Source organism: Planococcus citri, chromosome 2 (genome assembly GCF_950023065.1).
Source record: "Planococcus citri chromosome 2, ihPlaCitr1.1, whole genome shotgun sequence".
NCBI lineage: Eukaryota > Metazoa > Arthropoda > Insecta > Hemiptera > Pseudococcidae > Planococcus > Planococcus citri.
This window is the reverse complement of record NC_088678.1, coordinates 66,056,057-66,076,098: the sequence shown is the minus strand read 5'-3', so window position 1 is coordinate 66,076,098 and position 20,042 is coordinate 66,056,057. Positions and strand designations below refer to the sequence as shown.

At 34.4% G+C, this 20,042-nt stretch overlaps 1 protein-coding gene across 2 annotated transcripts; it reads right to left on the bottom strand.

The window, feature by feature from the left end:
• Window positions 1-380: 380 nt before the first annotated feature.
• On the bottom strand, window positions 381-12,662 carry LOC135837177 (vesicular glutamate transporter 3-like). 2 transcript variants are annotated; one of them, XM_065352368.1, is made up of 9 exons: window positions 11,641-12,659; window positions 8,574-8,804; window positions 8,286-8,460; window positions 1,961-2,094; window positions 1,698-1,818; window positions 1,254-1,387; window positions 913-1,058; window positions 651-771; window positions 381-555 (listed from the first exon to the last, which is right to left on the bottom strand). In XM_065352368.1, the coding sequence occupies exons 1-9, from the start codon at window positions 11,836-11,838 to the stop codon at window positions 406-408; spliced, it is 1,410 nt and encodes a 469-aa protein (XP_065208440.1). In that variant the 5' UTR covers window positions 11,839-12,659; the 3' UTR covers window positions 381-405. The 2 variants fall into 2 exon arrangements, with proteins under 2 accessions (XP_065208440.1, XP_065208441.1); XM_065352369.1 differs by lacking the exon at window positions 381-555 and having other exon boundaries at window positions 909-1,058; window positions 11,641-12,662.
• Window positions 12,663-20,042: the final 7,380 nt, after the last annotated feature.

Here is a 20,042-nt window from a genome sequence, read left to right as displayed (position 1 = left end):
TTGGTTGGGATTTATTGGCCAAAACAGATGACAACGTAGGTGCTCAATTTTCACAACTTTGAGAACCCCTGGATCGGTTTTGCAATTCGATCTCAAAAATGTAATGGTGGTTTCGGGGTCGGGTAATGATCCCCTTTCGAGGAAATATCGCGAAAATTGCTTATCTTTCCGGTCCCATTGTTTTGATAATTTTCACTTTGGTACCCCTACTAAATCTCGATGAAGAGTTTACCACTTTTTGGAAAATTTTTGATTTCAAACTGTTTTCAGCTTATTTTTGACGTTTCAGTCGAAAATGAGAAGGTAGAATGACCTTCTCATTTTCTTATTTCTGTCTTTATGATACATGAGGGGATTTCAATCGTATAGTAAAAATTGAGTACAAAATAAATTAAAGCTTTTATTTCAATGTATCTCATTACGACTCAAATGCACTGGAACAGCAGAGTAAGACCAAGGTTGAGGATCACTGGAGCCAAATAATAAATAGGTAATCGCTCCTATCAGAAGTAACGCAGCACTCAGAGTAAAACAAGTGTTCCATTGAGCCTCACTCTGTGAACAAACAAAAAAATTTTAATAATTTCCTCGAAATGAGATTTTGAATCATCAAAGAGATGTACTCTTGCACCAAGAATTGTTTCACGTACATGATTTGTGACCACTAAACCAATCAGCATTGGACTAGCGATCGAACTAAGCGTATAAAAAATAGTTAGGAATCCAAAAACCACACTGGAACATTTCGGAGCAATCGATACGCAACATAATCTGCGATAAACAGAAATTATAGGTCGTACATTAATTATCTCGAAGCACTGAGTGGCTGAGTATGATACGAGTAAGTAGATAAATCTCGTCAAATAATCTCAGGATAATTAACGTAATAATTTGTAAACGATAATTACTTACTGCGAGATAACGTAGTTGGTCGATAGGGCTATTTTAAATAACATGAAACATATCATAGAGGCTATAAAATTCGCTGAAATTGAGCTTATAATGAATAACAGCACAGCTCCGAGTACGAAAGCGCCACACATGAATAGCTTGTGGATCTGAAATCGAAATAATTCAACCATAGTCGGGCGTGTACGAAGGGTTATCGAAATATCGATGTTATATAAATATATTAATTTGATGATATGTAGTAGTACGATGAGTTAACATGATAATTACCAACATATATGTACATATTATTGATAAGAAAATTTTGAGGAAGATGAACTAAATAGGTTGGTATATATTCCTACCTGCGTAATATTTAGAATGTTTTTATTATGAAGGTAATCAGCTATGTATCCTACAATTGGAACTGTAAATGCGCTGATTATATTTGGAAGTGAAGAAAATATACCAACTTTGTGGATCTCTGCATTAGTCATGTCTGCAAAAATAAACATGTATTCGGTCAAAAAAAAAATGGCAGAGAAGAATAAGGTCATAAGGTGTCTATACAATTAATGATTCCTAAGCCTCTGTAATTTTGGGTCAAACTCGTAAGTTTTCTCTTCTTCTTTTCGTAAAAAGCGAAATTACAAGGTAGGTAGGTACATTTTTTAAAAATTAACCTATAGGTAGGTATCTACTTCAACAATGAGATGGCAGATTCAACACAGCATATGACTTCAGAGGTGCCAAATTGTAAACAGATTTGCATTATTTGTTTTATCGTATCATTACTATAGTAACGTTACCTTTAATGTACATGGGAAAACACGTGACAACGATGGAAAAGCCAACACCATATGTGAATTTGGTCGTGCAAAGTGCTAGGACACATTTGGATCTCAGCATGCTCATACAAAGCCGCCATACCTGTTAGATTATCAGATTAACAGATAAGTTAACTAAATTCTTGGAATTATAACTAATATTGTATAGGTACTTAAGTGAACACTTGAATAGTTTGATTCTTAGGTATTCATTATTGTATTTAAAAAAATTGCAAATTGCTTACATTTTTTGGCGGCTCCCTCGATATTTGATTATTAATGATGTATTTGAGCTCTTTTTGAGAAATACATTTATCTGATGATGGACTGTTTGGTATCAGAAGGATCCATAGGATTGACCATATGAGTGCTGATCCACCTGAATAAGTACATACTTAAATGTGTGTATAAATAATAAGTAATAATTAATTTAAGAAAAACAACGAATAAAAATTTTCTTTGTATGAATGTTCCACTCATTCGTCATTCCTCCTCTTTCTTTCTCTGTTTTCCTGTTTACGATTAATTATTCATTTTCGTCGCACACATTCTATGGAAAAAGAGGTTATTTTTTCTTACGTAGTTAGCTGACGTTGCATTTTTTATTGCAAAGACTAATGAGACTTGAATATGAATTTCACAACTCTTGAAATTATCTTTGGATAGGTGTAGGTACCTATGGTTTGTTTCGATGATTTCAATGTCGATGATGTAAGTATTTTTTCTAGTTGCAAAATATTGTGAAGTGAGGTGGTCTGTACCTATTCAGTGATGCAATCCTAATTTACAATTACCTAATTCTCACGTTGCGTCTGGGGATTTTTAGGATTATTGACAGTTTTTTTTTCCTATTAGGTTTACATACATAAGTATTTAGTATTTGGCTTCTTTTTTTATTTGAAAATGACCGAAAAAATGGATAGAACTGAGAACGTTGAAAAATGTACAAAGGCTATAGGTGGATAAGTATGGCGAATTTGCCCCCGAGAGCTTCAGGGTTGATATTTGCATGGAAGGTGGGTACCCTTGAGCACCTTCCGTCACGAAAGTTTCAGACCCCCAGACCCCCCCCCCCCCCCCGTTTTTGAGAAACCCCCCCTTTTATGAAATTACAATAGAAATTTTTTTCTCAGCCCCATGTGAACCGATTTTTTTGATCTTTTGGTATGTTGTGAACATCCATAAGAGGTATCCCCACAAAAATTTTCACCCCCTCCCCCCATATTTACCCCCCAAAATGACGTTTTTTAGCTTTATTTGCCCGTTTTAGCAATGATCATGATTCTGCACAAAAATGGGAATAGTATTTTTAAATGTGTTTTCAACCCCTACAAAACATATATTTTTTTCAAAAAAAAATTTTTGGTGGGTCGTGGTCAAAAATTGAAAAAACTAACAGGGGGGGTAAAAATGAATTCTGGTGTAAATTATTGTTTTTGGTAAATGAGGTGTCGTTTCCATATGAATCAAACCCCCTCAACACGAATATGACGTCCAATTTAATGCTACCCTCAACCACACCCCTCCAGTGCCTCTGCCCCCACTTCAATTTATACTATTTTTAAAGTTTTGATATTTTCATAATGTTGGTGTCGTTTTCATATGAATCAAACCCTCCGAACACGAATATGATCTCCAATTTTACTCTACCCTCATTCACACCCCTCCAGTGCCTCTGCCCCCACTTCAATTTATACTATTTTAAGTTTTGATATTTTCATAATGTTGGTGTCGTTTTCATATGAATCAAACCCTTCGAACACGAATATGACATCCAATTTTGCTCTACCTTCATTCACATCCCTACAGTGCCTCTTCCCCCACCTAAACAATAAAACTTTTAGCTAACTCCGATCAATCCTCGATCAATAATTATTTCAAATCAAATCAATTACTATTAAAGGTATGTTTCACGAAGGTTGAAAACTCAACGACATCGCAAGGGTCAAACTTTAACATTTTCGAGGAGCTGGCTGTAGCCTGGAAGGGAATAGATGCGGGTAGACCTAAATTTGACTTCATATTCATGTTAGGGGTGTTTGATTTATATGAAAAGGACATCAATATTATTATACAGCTCAATTTTTAAAATAATAGTACAAATTGCGGTGGGGCAGAGGCACTGGAGTGGTGTGGTTGAGGGTAGCATTAAATGGGACGTCATATTCGTGTTCGGGGTATTCGAGTCATATGAAAATGACACCAACATTATGAAAATAAATCAACTTTTAATAGAGTAAAAATTGAGGGGGGTAGAGGCACCGGAGAGATGTGAATGAGGGTTGAGTAAAATTGGATGTCATATTCGTGTTCGGGGGGTTTGATTCATATGAAAACAACACCAACATTATGAAAATATCAAAACTTTTAAAATAGTATAAATTGAAGTGGGGGCAGAGGCACTGGAGGGGTGTGAATGAGGGTAGAGTAAAATTGGAGATTATATTCGTGTTCGGAGGGTTTGATTCATATGAAAACGACACCAACATTATGAAAATATCAAAACTTTAAAAATAGTATAAATTGAAGTGGGGGCAGAGGCACTGGAGGGGTGTGGTTGAGGGTAGCATTAAATTGGACGTCATATTCGTGTTCGGGGTGTTTGATTCATATGAGAACGACACCAATATTATTATATAGCTCAATTTTTAATATAGTAGTAAAAATTGAGGTGGGGGCAGAGGCACTGGAGGGGTGTGGTTGAGGGTAGCATTAAATTGGACGTCATATTCGTGTTGAGGGGGTTTGATTCATATGGAAACGACACCTCATTTACCAAAAACAATAATTTACACCAGAATTCATTTTTCCCCCCTCTATTAGTTTTTTCAAATTTTGACCACGACCCACCAAAAATTTTTTTTTGAAAAAAATATGTTTTGTAGGGGTCGAAAACACATTTAAAAATGCTATTCCCATTTTTGTGCAGAATCATGATCATTGCTAAAACGGGCAAATAAAGCTAAAAAACGTCATTTTGGGGGGTAAATATGGGGGGAGGGGGGTGAAAATTTTTGTGGGGATACCTCTTATGGATGTTCACAACATACCAAAAAATCAAAAAAATCGGTTCACATGGGGCTGAGAAAAAATTTTCTATTGTAATTTCATAAAAGGGGGGGGTATCTCAAAAACGGGGGGTCTGGGGGTCTGAAACTTTCGTGACGGAAGGTGCTCAAGGGTACCCACCTTCCATGCAAATATCAACCCTGAAGCTCTCGGGGGCAAATTCGCCATACTTATCCACCTATAGCCTTTTCCTGCTGCAGCTTTTCACTCGAGATTGAAATTTGAAATCTTGATTACCTATAACTTTGAAATGATGAAAATCCTCGAGAAATATGTACATTGTACATTGTAGGTAGCAATTTAAAAAAAATTCCAAATTACGTTCAGCATGGAAATTTTACTACTTTTCGAGCATCCCTCCACAGATATATATTTTTCAATGCACAAAAAGTCATAATTCGTGGGGTGGTTGGTGACGAAGGGTCAAAATTTGGGTGGAAGTGGGTTGACATTGGGTGTATACGTTGCTCAAAAATGCAATCAAGTATTTTGAAAATATTGGCCTTAAAAGTCTAGAAAGGACTAAAAATTACGAAAAAATGTGTTCTTTTAATTTTTAAATTTCTTTGAGAACGTTGCATCGATTCTTGATCTCCAAAAAAGTATTCCTACACATATTTAAACCTTCAGGGATAATTGAGCTTTTAAAATGGTCGCCATGGCGCCTCTCTCGTTTTTATTTTTTTAAAACTAATTTTTGAAAATTTCCACCCTTTCATAAAATTTTGATAAACATGAGAATTCTATTGAAAAATATAGTCACATTCAAGTAGCCTATGCATTTCTACCGAGTGACTATTTTCTGGAATTCAGTTTCAACATTTTTGGATCACCCTCCCCCCCCACTCCTCCAAGTTGGATAATATTGAATTTTGGGCACATGCAACGTTATTGCATGCTCAGGTTGGGGTGAAGAGATGTTTTCAAAAAATTTTTGGAACTGGTTTTACATCAAAACTAACCTTTTTAGTGAGTCATGTTCTCTCTAAATTTGAAACAGTGAAATTTCACTGCTTAGCAGTCACGACATTTGCCTTTTTAAAAGCAGTAGTTTTTTACTGCAAAACAGTAAAAAACTATTGCTTTTAAAAAGGCAAAATGTCGTGACTGCTAAGCAGTGAAATTTCACTGTTTCAGAGTTCGTAGTCCTTTTAATTTGCAAGTCATCACGCCAAATTATCAAAATTCGAAAAAATTCAATTTTCAATTCCAAACATCAAAAAGAGTTTAAATTTATTCAGTCGTCTTATTTTGACCTCTTTCTGACGTATTTCATGAAAAAGTTGATAAAAATCACACTCATAGGTACAGCAAAAAGATTAAAATTCGTTTATTTTTTGAATTTTGATTTTTTTTTGTGATGAGTTCATTTCATCGAGTGAAAGGGGGTTTTCAACTTTTTCAACGGATACGTAAAAATAGAGGCCAAATGGGTCAACTTCGCCAGAGTTTAATACCTACTTAATTAGGTACTCGGTTTTATGGCTCTTTCATCTTCAAAAAATGATCCAAGTATTGCGTCCTCAAACTTTTCTTATTTTACACAAATTTTAATTTTTAATAACATACAAAGAGCAACAAAGAGGTGTCACTACTTCAGTAAGAAATTCTTTGACTTATTGATTCTTATGTGCTATAAATTTTCAAGTTTGAAGCTAAATCGAAAAAAAAAAACATAGGGAGGTGTAGACAAAATCATTATCAACGTGTTTTAATTTTTGAAATTCTCAATAAACCATCAAAAAATTGGCAGCACTGCATTTAAAAATTTTTTCTAGTCCCAGAAATGATATTTTTTTCTAAGTTTTGGCTCCAATAACGAACAAAAAACAACTGGAGCTTCAAACTTGAAAATTTATAGCATATACGAATCAATAAGTCAAAGAATTTCTTGCTGAAGTAGTGACACTTCTTTGTACATACGTTAATAAAGAGGAAGATGAATAAAATTTCATTTCATGGACTGTGGTTGTTCCTTAAACGTTCTCCTCCTCATATTTTCTCAGCAAATTTTAAAATTGTGAATTTCAACATTGGTAGATAAATTTTTACTGTACCGAGGTAAGTATTTTTTTTTCAGACCAACAAAAAATTAGAATTAAAATTTGTGACAAATTAGAAAAGTTCGAGGACGCAATACTTGGATCATTTTTTGAAGATGAAAGAGCCATAAAACCGAGTACCTAATTAAGTATTCAACCCTATCAACAATAATTTTCTCAACGTGAAATTACGTCACTGCTGGCTCTTTAAATTTCAATTTTTAGTTGGTCTGAAAAAAAAATACTTACCTCGGCACAGTAAAATTTATCTACCAATATTGAAATTCACAATTTTAAAATTTTTCTGGGAAAATATGAGGAGGAGAGTGTTTAAGGAACAACCACAGTCCATGAAATGAAATTTTATTCGTTTTACTCTTAACGTACAAGGAAGTGTCACTACTTCAGTAAGAAATTCGTTGATTTATTGATTCGTATGTGCTTTAAATTTTCAAGTAAGAAGCTCCAGTTGTTTTTTGATTGGCCCAAGCTGAATGCACATTCAAGTATTGTGACAAAGAGTTGAATTTGTAAGTTTTTTTTACATAGCTTACAATAAATAAATTTGTTGAATAAAGTTCGTGTGAAAATTTTCCATAGGTACCTATTGTAGGTAATATGTGTACTTATGTGCCAAAAACAACCTCACCAGAATTTGATACCCATTAATAATTACAATATATGTAGGTAATAACCAGGTGATTTTATTCATTGCTTGTTCCGCTAATTTTCAAAGTGGATCGAAATATACTGATCAGAAGTCTCAAAAGCAATTATTAGAAGAGTTTGAAGCATATCTCCAGGAAAACAAATTAGTAACTTTGACTAAAGATGATATCGCCTATACTTACAGTAAGTAATCTAGGATATTTTCATACGCGATAGAAAGAAGATTCGTGATTTGGAATATGATTTAGCTTGTGTAAACGAGAAATGTCATCGAAAACCCGTTTTTGAGTGAGGTTCCGATCCCCTCCCTTTTAGGGGATTCCGGACTCCGTAGGGGCCAGGACTTTTAGTATGTTGTTGAGGGGGACCACTGTGAACTATATCTGCAAAAGATCTGTTTGATATTAATTTTTCCTGTAAAAATGTCTTTAATGACTGCATGTACTAAAAAAAAAACCAATGAAATCTAAATTTAATTTAAAAATCTATATTTTCAACGTTACCTCGTGAAATTTACTTTTTGAAATATTGAATTAAAAATTTTTCTCAATTTTGGACTATGGTTGTAGATTTTTTTCTACATGTAAGTAGGAATATTTTAAATTCATATTACCACGTACCATACCTATTTCACTCTCGTAATCTCCCTCTTCAAGAACGATTAAGCTCATCTTCATCAAGTAAAAGGAAAAGCCAAAGCCATTCTTCGTCGATAATGACACCAAATCAGCTAATGAGCTGATAGTACACAAAAAATACGTACTCGTAGGTATTCAATATCTCAACTCACCAGTTAAATAAAAAGCAGCAGGCCATCCGTACTCGTGCATAATGAATCCGCACACCGGATACGCGATCGCTGTCCCCGCATACATTCCACTAAATCCAATGGCCATCAGTCTAGATCTATCTTGCACCGGAGCCCATTGAGTCCACAGTTCGGTGAAGCTAACGATAGCGAATCCCTGTCATGAGTAAAATAGAGCAAATCTACGAACTATGAACTATGCAGCCTTCCAGTATAAAATGGCTTATAGGCTTCAAGAAGACATAGGTAGTGAGCTCTACCAGTACGTACCTCGACTACACCTTCGATGGCTCGAGCTATCAAAAACAAATGGAAACTGTACCGAATAATGGACGGATTGAAAATCGTTATTATGGCGGTGATAGCTACTCCTGCGCCTATGATGGTCGATCCTCCAAATTTCATCGCCAAGTAGCCCCCAAATATAGATGCGGCGATGCCGTAGGAAAATGCTCCCAAGATGAGACCTTTGGTTCGAGAATCCCAGTCGAATTCTGGGGCCTGCAAAAAGATACCAATCGAATTGACTAACAGTCAGGAAGCCCGCTTAAGGATCTATTGCACCCCCCTCCCCGGTCGATCCTCCGGGACAACTATTTCTTAAAGGGGGAGTCCTAAGGAACGTTTCTACCCTTGTACTGAAAAAAAAAGTGGCCATAAAATGAGGGGAAAAATCAAAATTTTACCAAATTGACCAAGAAAGCTGAAATTTGGGATATACCCTATTTTCCACATGCCAAATCGATTGGAAACTGTTTCAAACCGTTTTGAGCAATTCTAGAGCCTCCAGCAGATTTTTGGAACTCGAAATTTCCACAAAATTTCATCAAAATGGAATTGGAAAGACGAAATTTATTCTGCAAACTAATTTTAATGCGCTACGAAGTATTGCAGGTAAATTTCAAGTCGTTTTGGAGCCTCCAGCGACTTTTTGAAAATTACTGGAGCCTCCAGCAGATTTCTGAAACTATAAATTTTCACAAAATTTCATTAAATGGCGATGGAAAGCTGATATTTACCGCTCCAATTTTAACACCCTCTGAAGACGACTTTCAGGTAGATTCAAGTCATTTTGGAGCATCCAGCAACTTTTTAAAAATTACTGGAGCCTCTAGTAGATTTTTGTAACTTGAAATTCCCGCGACATTTTGCCAAAACCAAAATGGAGTTGGCAAGCTGAAATTTTCTTCGCAAGCTAATTTCAATGCGATGTTATGAAATCGACTACATGGTGGTTTCAAATGGTTTTGAAGCTTCCAGCTACTTTTTGGAAATTTATATTTTCCAAAAAACGCCATACGACCTTTCAAAAAGTCGGCGGAGGCTCCAAAACGACTTGAAATCCACCAGAAGTCGACTTCGTAGCGTATCGAAATTAGTTTGTAGAATGAATTTCGACTTTCTATCACCGTTTAAGTTTCAGAAATCTACTGGAGGCTCCAGTAATTTTCCAAAAACCGCTGGAGACTCCAAAACGACTTGAAATCTTCCTGCAGTTGACTTCGTAGCGTATCGAAATTAGTTTTCAGAGTAAATTGCAGCTATCCAACTTCATTTAATGTTTTATGGAAATTTCGAGTTCCAAAAATCTGCTGGAGGCTCCAGAACTGCTCAAAACGGTTTGAAACAGTTTCCAATCCATTTGGCATGTCGAAAATAGGGTACATTCCAAATTTCAGCTTTCTTGGTCAATTTAGTAAAATTTTGATTTTTTCCCTCATTTTTGGCCTAAATTTGATTTTCAAAAATTCACCAAAAATCGAAAAACGCACTTTAGCACTTGAAATTTTGACAGGAGATGAATTTTTGCTTGATCTTTCGATCTACCTACCTTTGTACAGTTTGAAAAATGTTGTGCAAGTCCTATGTTGGAACGCAAAGTCTGCGATTTCGGCTGACCTATCAATCAAAATGGCCGCCATATTGTAAGTAGGGCCACTTTTTTTTTTAGTACAAGGGCTAGAAATGTTCCTTAGGACTCCCCCTTTAAGAAAAAAGTTATCCCGGAGGATCGACGGGGGGGGGGGGGGGTGCAATTTATCCTTACGTGGGCTCCCCGACTAATACGTACTATAAAACCTAAATATTTTCATGACACCTTTTTTTTTTTATCCCTTGAAAATTACATTAAGTAATACATTATGAAAACATGTTTTTCAGCATTTCCTTTTTTTAGAGTCACTGCTATTTGCTTGTAATGGAGGAAGAAGAAGTGGAAATTATAACAATTTATTATGATTGGGGTAGGTATAAATAATCATTAGACATATTATTGAGTAGGTACATTATTCAAATAAGTATAAGTATTTTAAATTAATTGTATTATTTTTCCCGATGATGGTTTGGACCAACCAGTCCAGTGTACACCACTCAACACTTTACAAAATGACAATGTTTCACCTCATCGTCATCGTAATGAGGTACATAAATCATTTTAATTATAAGGTAGGGTAGAGTTTTCAGTTTATTTTGCTGTTCTGCCAAATCGTCGGTAGGCTGTGTAGTGTGTACTTATCTCATCACCAAAGCATATTTCTTTGATATTTTCGTATTTTTTCTCAACTTTTTCGGCACAAAGAATTTTAACAAACAGATTCCAGTTATTTCAAAGTTTGATAGAAATGATCACAAAATCATTACATGCAAAGATCGATCACAGCTGAATTAATGTGTGAGGGAAATTGAAACCATGAAAACATATTCATTGTTGATATTACGCAGAAACCAATTTACAAAACATTTCAATCTTTTTCAAGCTTACTCATGCCTGGTAGAAACCCAACAACAGATAGAGATTCATTGCACAAAGAGTTACTGAATCAAACAGGCTAGCTTATGAATTAATTGGTTCAGTTGATGAATAAGATATTGAAACAATTAAGGTGCACCAGGGGAAGTCAGAACGGTTTTTCGCTATGACAGGTGATGAATTTTTGCCCAATCTTTCGATCTAATACCTTTGTACGGTTTGAAAAATGTTGTGCAAGTCCTATGTCGGAATGCAAAATCTACGATTTCGGCTGACCTGTCAGTCAAAGTGGCCTCTATTTTGTCAGTAGGGCCACTTTTTTTTTTTTTGAGTACAAGAGCTAGAAATGTTCCTCAGGACTCCCCCTTTAAGAAAAAAGTTGTCCCGGAGGATCGACCCTTAAGCGGGCACTCCGACTACAATTAATACCCTGCTACATTTTATAATCAGCTCGAGTACGACGAGCACATGTGTAGCTACATAGCTACAGTGTCACTACATGTTGTTTATGTTAATTTTGCTCATGAAGTTGTGTATCTGTAGATAGGTATATATAGGTATATTAGGTAATAAATGGTAAGTACTCACGTGAACGATTGTCTCATTATGTAAAGTCGTTGTTTTAGGACTGGTCATTTCTACGATAGCAATATTTAAATTCGCGCTCAATGCGAATGTATTTATAGTACCGAAAAACATCATCACAGCTACGAAGAAACGTTTCGAAAACCAAAATCTAGCTTCATTTTCGCGACCGTATTCGTACGAATAAACCGTCTCGTCCATTTTGAGAGAAAAAATTTAAGTATTTTGTCAAATAACCGTACCTTTATATCTGTAGGTTGAAGGTTCACAATAACTTTATTATAAAATTTTTTTTCTTTTTTTTCAAACACTCGATCAACTGGCCCGAACATACACAATGGATCGATTGTATCGATGTAAGCGTTTAACGTTATCCCCAACGATACATATAACTTGGTGCTATGACGAGAGGGGTTCGCGATAGTGTTATACACGAGTAGTCGAGTACGTTTATCTAACTAACTAAATAATTGAAAAGTTATAAAACACCAATTAGGTACTCACTCCCGATTCATAGTCACTCGAGAAATAATTACTTGTTTTGACGGCTTAATTATCTACTCGTAGACTAGCTCTATAGGCGTTGGCTTCGTGTGTTTTCTCTCTTTCTTATATACTGTCTTTCGTTCGATTGAATCGCGAAAAAAAACTTATAGCTTGGTTGTACTAATGATACATATATGTACATTGACATACTTACAGGAATATTTATGACTACTGTTTTATGACAAGTCGATCAAAAGTAGCGCTGTTGGACGTCTTTGTTTATTTTTAAAATTTGAATGCAAGTGTAGCTCATCAAAAGTTCACGAATGACGCAAATCGAAGATGTCTGCGATCATCTTTGCGGTTTGAAGGAAGGAAGAAGAGATCAGTGCAAATGCATGTTGGAAATTTTTTTTTAAAATACTTATTGTATATTTACAAAATTTAGGCTAGACGACAACAAATTGTTAACAACTATGTCCTAGGGCATTCCACGCCAATTCGACCAAGAAGTGGTAAGGGGGGGGTCGGAGATTTTTTGAGAATTTTTCCTGTGGAAATATTTTCTGAAGGGATGACTAATGGCGCAAATCACAGCCCTCTAGCCTTTTTTTAATGGCAGCTAGGGGGTGTCAAAATTTTCAGTGAACTTGAAATATCATCCATTTCAGCAGTGGATTACTCGATAACCGCGATACCTACCAAAATGGAACTTTTTCCAATAGTTAGGGGTTTTGAAATGTTTTGTGGTGATATCATAAAAATCAGTTTGCCACCTATTTTTGTACGAAAAATTAGTTCGAAAAGTTTCAAAACGTAGTTTTCGTATCGTTCCGACCTTCAAAAATTCTGAAAAAAATATATTATGGACAACTTTTCATGCTGAACAACATATTAAAAAATTGGGGTGGCATTAAAGACGATTTTAAAAAAATTGAATGTTCTGCGAAAAAATGTGATTTTTTGATTTAAAACATGAAAAAAGTTTTGATTAGTGAAGTTGACCGATTTGACGCATATTTTACGTACCCGGTGAATAAGTTGAAAACCTCCTTTCACTCAATGAAATGAACTTAACTGTCACAAAAAAAAAAAACAAAATTCAAAAAATTACGAACGATATCGCAAAAAGCACTACGTCTTGTATAGTGGTTTTTCTGCTTCAGTAGCTTTTTCTAACGACCATACAACAGAATGTTACGCGTGTTTGGCGATTGCAATTTATTTTAGGAGGAAAAAATAAGACCGAATCAGACACTCATCATAAAAAAAATCAAAATTCGAAAAAATTCAATTTTCAATTCTGAAAATCAAAAAAAGTTTAATGGAGGAGTTGCGAAAAGGCCATTTTTTGGCACCAGCTACTCGTAGTTATCAACTCAGCCACTTTTGAAATGTTTTAATAAATGCCGCAAATACGAATCCGTGGTTGATTAACCCAAAATGACCATTTTTTGGGCTCCAGGGGTTCCCAAAGTTGTGAATAAAAAAATTATTTTAGGAACCACTGAGTTTTATTTTCAGAAAATTTTCAAGCGTAAAATATCTGTTTGAACCCGGTAAACGTTATGCAAGGAGGTTTTTCCATTTTCGACCCTCGGGGGCAGAAATTGGGGGGTTTTAATTTTTGAAAAATTTTGGAACCAGCATTTTGGACCTATCCCTTTGAACCCCGCTTTTAAAAAGCTTTTTACAATTTGTTAGTATCTGAAAGACCTCCATCCTACCAAATTTTGATCTCAATAAAAATTTTTACTGGTACTCAAAAATCCAATTTTCTAATTTTACGTAATTTCGATATTTTGGGAACCCCTGGAAAACTAGAAACCTGCGATTTGCGCCAAACGTAACGTTCTGAGGTGTATATTCTATTATTTAAGTAGATGAAAAAGTTGAATTAAGCTCCCTGTATATTCGTAATTTTGAACCCTTTTTTCAGAGCCCCCCCCCCACTTTAGGCACCCCTAAAAAAAGCGTTCAACTTATGCATATTCTTTCAAATAAATTGAAGAATTTACATTAGAAACACACTAGCAAGTGCTCGATAATTTTTCATTTGATTTTCTCTGTAACTTTCAAAATTGAGCTATTTTAGGTCAAATTCTGGCATTTTTACTTTCGTTGAAATTATGAAAACGTTAGATTGTAACGTCATTTCGAAGATTAAATATCTGAATCGCTCAGAATCTGATCCAAAATAGCTCAATTTTGAGAGTTACTGAAAAAACCATATGAAAAATTATCAAGCACTTGCTATAGTGTGTTTCAAATGAAAATTCTTCAATTTTTTTGAAAAAATATGCACAAAGGCCATTTTTAGGGGCCCTAAAATGGGGGGGGGGCTCTTAAAAAAGGGTTCAAAATTACGAATATACAGGGAGCCTAATTCAGCTTTTTCATCTATGTAAATAATCGAATATACATCTCAAAACGTTACGTTTGGCGCAAATCGCAGGTTTCTAGTTTTCCAGGGGTTCCCAAAATATCGAAATTCCGAAAAATTGGAAAATTGGATTTTGAGTACCTGCAAAAAATTTTTTAAATTTGGTAGGATAGGGGTCTTTCAGATACTAATGAACTGTAAAAAGCTTTTCAGCGGGGTTCGAAGGGGTAGGTCCAAAATGGTGGTTCCAAAATGTTCAAAAAATTGACCCCCCCCCCCAATTTTTGCCCCCGAGTTTTGAAAGTAAGAAGATCACCTTGCATAACGTTTATTTGGTTCAAACAGATATTTTACGATAAAAAAGTTTTTGAAAATAATACTCGGTGGTTCCTAAAATTATTTTTTTATTCACAACTTTGGGAACCCCTGGAGCACAAAAAATGTTTTTCTGGTCAACTAACCACGGATTCGTATTTCGTACATTTATTACAACATTTTGAGAGTGGTTGAGTCAATAACTAGCTGATGCCAAAAAATGGCCTTATCGCAACTCTTCCTTTTTTCACACAGTGAAAGAACCTCCTACGAAGACATCACGCGTTACGGAGGCTTACAGGCCATTCTAGAAGATTGTCAAAAAAAACGATATCGCGACTTGACGAAATTATTACCAATGCTTTGGCCAATTTAAGCCTATTCCGAGTCGGAAGCGTTGAAAATCCGGATACTTCGCAAGCGATAGAAAAGCACAACGTCTTGTTGTGGCTTTTCTGATTCAGTAGCTTTTTCTAACGACCAAACCACAGAGTATTACGCGTGTCTGGCGATAGCAATTTTAGGAGGAAAAAAGGAGACCGAATCAGACACTCATCACTAGAGCTCGGATTTTTATGCGCATAAAATATGCATTTATTTTGATCAAATTATGACAAAATATGCTGAAAATTGAGAAATTCAAAAAAAGAGGTTAAAGTCTTCAATTTCACTTTGAATAATCAATTTTAGGTCAAGATACAAATCGCCTCAACGTGGTAAAAAAATTTTTTTTAAATCAGTTTTTTTTTGAAGTTTTTCCATTTTTAATGAAAAATGCTACCAAAAAAGGATTCTTGACCAACATTTCCAAAATATGACTGAAAAATGGAAAAAATGGCCAAAATATGACGAATATGCGCTTAAAATGTCTAAAATATGCATTTATATGCATTTATACCCAAAATATGCGAAATATGCGCTAACAAGTTGGGCTCATTTTACTCAGAATTGTGTGATTCACAAAAATCCATAGGATATGCGCGATCTTCTGCGATGAATGAAAATATGACAAATCATAAAAATCCGAGCTCTACTCATCACAAAAAAAGTCAGAATTCGAAAAAATTTAATTTTCAATTCCAAAAATCAAAAAAAGTTTGAATTTTTTCAGTAGTTGTTTTATTTTGATCTTTTTCTGGCGTATTTCATGAAAAAGTTGATGAAAATTACAGTCATAGCAAAAATATTAAAATTCGTGAATTTCTTCAACTCACTCGGAATTTTGTTTTTTTTTTTGTGATGAGTTCATTTCATCGAGTGAAAGGGTTTTTTCAACTTTTTCAATTGGTACTTACGTAAAAAAATGGATCAAATGGGTCAACTTTACTAATCAAACATTTTTTTTTTATGTTTTAAATCGAAAAATCGAATTTTTTCGCAAACTTTCAATTTTTTTTTCAAATCGACTTTACGAAATAATGCTATCCCAATTTTTTAATATGTGGTTCAGCATGAAAAGCTGTACATATGTAATATATTTTTTTCAGAATTTTCGACAATCGGAACGATATGAAAATTACGTTTTGAAACTTTTCGAGCTAATTTTTTGTACGAAAAAAAAAATGGCAACACTGATTTTAATGATTATCACCAAAAAGCATTTCAAAACCCCTAACTATTGAAAAAAGTTCCATTTCGGTAGGTATCGCGGTTATCGGATAATCCACTGCTGAAATGGATGTAATTCAAGTTCACTGAAAACTTTGACACCCCTAGCAGCCTTTAAAAAAGGCTAGAGGGCTGCGATTTGCGTCATTGGTCATCCCTTCGGAAGGTCTTTCCACAGGAAAAATTTCAAAAAATCACCGACCTTCCCTTACTATTTCTTGGTCGAATTGACGTGGAATGATCCGAATATATGAACGTATTTTTTGGGTCCAGCCCCTCGAAGCCCCTCTGTACCCCAAAATAATAGTCAAAATTTTGAAAAATCGTGAAAAGTCGAGTGATACATCGAATAGTAGGTATGTTTTCGAGGTCTCTAAATACGAATACGAAGTAATGTTTTGGGCCCAACCCCGCAAAGCTCCTAACTGCCCCCAAAAAGGGTCAAATTTTTGAAAAACTGTGAAAAGTTGTGTGATTGGTCAAAAGATATGTTTTCGAGGACACTGAACCTGAATATGAACTTTGTTTCTGCTTACGTTTCCTCAAACGCCCTTACGCCCCATAAATAGGTCTATAGATAAAATTTTGATAATCGCCACAAATCGTGTAGGTACGTAATATATCGAATAGTATATTATCAAGATTGCTGAATACAAGACTGTAGATTCCTTTTCATTATCTCATTCATTTTACTCTTCACACGTATTTTCAAGCACTTTGTATTTACAACGTAGGCAAGTATTCATTTTCTATCTACAGGAATTCTGGAACAATTATTTAAACACAGTGAAAGAACCTGCGAAGAGGAAAAATTCTTTAGAATCACCGGATAAATCTATCGCAAATTTACGAAATTCCGGCAAGGCTTCATATCTGTAACTTTTTTTATTTCTATGTAGTAGTGGTACACTATATGTTGTAGTTGTACTAATACAACATATATGTGAATCCGAAATAAATAGTATACGTATTTTTTTTAAATTCGACGACTGCTTGCAATATGTTCAAAAAAATAATTTTTAAATATTCATGATGCACGGATTAAAGCCATAGGTATATCTAATCTACCCGCAAATATTTGAGTTACATAATAATAAATATTGTACTTTGGTAAATACTTAATTATTGCTGATCAACAGTTTTAGCAACATTGTCTTTTCGCATATTATGTACAATATAGGTACCCATGAATACCTATGTGTATGTTTAAGGAAGAAAATCAATTGTTTGGGTTTCATTGTATGTACTTACGTCAAATACGTACGTAGATACTCGTAGTATTTTTTTTCTATTTACCTTGGAGTAGAACATTATTTATGAAAATGAGTTGTTCTACACTTTGAGATGGCGGAGTGACGTATGAAATTTCAGCTCGTACATTCACACTCTTGGCACTGATTCTCTTAATCGTGAGAAAAATGTAGGTAAATTTTGCTTCGATAATATCAACACTTTTAGCATAGATTTATAGGTGTTTCAAAGATGGAAGAGTAAGCTCCCAAAACGATCCTTTATTGTCACATCTTAGCGATCCAACTATCCTCTGCAACAAACTTACCATTTTATATCTTTTCAAAATAATTAAATTTATTTTTAATTTCACAAATTAACTTTTCAGTATAGGGTATTAAATATACCTACTCTTAATAGGTAGCCTATAGTAGTGATTGCAGGTATCACATGTCCCATCAAAATGCTGAATTTATTGAAGACCATCGATATAAATTTCCCCTGAACATTAATAATTTAAATTTAATACCCTATACTGAAAAGTTAATTTGTGAAATTAAAAATAAATTTAATTATTTTGAAAAGATATAAAATGGTAAGTTTGTTGCAGAGGATAGTTGGATCGCTAAGATGTGACAATAAAGGATCGTTTTGGGAGCTTACTCTTCCATCTTTGAAACACCTATAAATCTATGCTAAAAGTGTTGATATTATCGAAGATACAATTTGGACCCGCGGATGTTGAAGGCTTTAGGGTTCAGTTGACAATAAGTATTAGTTATTCGTATTCCCTGAAAAGTAATATCTATTATTTTGAGAATTATTGCAAGTGAATCGATTGGTCAGTAAATAACAAGATCTTTTGAGGCTTAAGTACCTAGCATTTAGTTACTAGTAAAATAGAATTTATAACACCGAAAGAGGGTACAAAATACAACTTTATCACGATAACAATAGTTCAAGAATGAAATAATAATAGACAAAGTTGAAAGTTTAGAGTAAAGATAGAAAAAAATTCGCCATACGAAGTTTAGTGACATAACCTCCGATGATGCGTAAAATTAAGTTCAATAAATTTTACAAAGTATCAGTGACCAAAAGGCAAAGACTTTATAAAGACAATTCAACTAGGTTTATTAGAAAAAGAACGCGGGAACATAAAGAAACCTCATAAGCTGAAGTATGAGTAAGTATATCTTACCAAATTAACAGATGAGATGCAAAGATTAGTGACTAGGAAGACAGAAAGGTTGCAACTAACTATAGTAAGTACTTATGAGAAGTAGTGCTCCGTCACTTGCCATATTTCAGGCATGTTGTGGAGGGGGGTAACACCGATCGATAGTTTCCTAGCAGTGTCGGCCATACAGTGTATCACACTTTTATAAATCATTTTTATTCATTTATTTTTAAATAAAAATATCATACCTAATTGACTAATTTTTTATTTAGTTTTAATTATGTATATTAATTTTAATTTGATGTTTGGGTCAGTTTTATCACAATTTTTAAAAATATTATCAATCGACCCCAAACTGGTTGCATATACCACGACCTACAAAATGTTTTTGTTTTACTCGTCTTATCCTTGGACTTGTCGACAATGTTGGCGTACCATAACGTAACATAAGGCAATATCTCTCTTCAAGTAACGTAACAAAAAACCAAAAAAAGTGTTACATTTTTCGTTATTTTATTCGTTACAACTTCATTTTTTATTTTTTTTTTTGTGCAGCATGTACTCTCAACTCTCTACTTTAGAAACCCCTGAAAAATATGTCATTTTCAAATGATTCGAACCACCTGAGCACAAAATATTGCGTCAAATTTTGTTCTACACTCACTCAGCCCTTCCAGAGCCTCAGCCCTCTCCTTAATTTTCACTATTCTTGAAATAGGTATGGCTACTTTTTGCAGGAATCGTAGTCGACTTGGGCTCACCAGGCAGCTGTTGGACAGCATGTCTCCAACGATTTTTTTTTTTAGAAATGTGAATAATTGATTTTTTTTTGTTAATTTATAGAATGATACTTACTTACCTATGTATATTTTTTAGTAACAAATGTTTGAAAAATTGCAAAAACATAGGGTAAACTGCCCAGTGGTTGACACTTGTGTAATTGCTTCTTTCAGTTTGATGTTTTGGCAAAATTGATACTCACATGACGTAATTTATACCTTGCTTGTACTTCACCATGACTTTCAAACCTTTTGCTCATTTCAACGTGGCGTTATTCGAGTTATAAATTTTTATAAAAAATTCGTGAAATTTCAGCATCATATTTTGATGTGCAAGTATTTTACAATAAATTTCATAAATCAAAAAGTTTATTCTTTTTCTGAAAACTAATGAGATATCCTGAAAGGTATTGAAATGTAGATG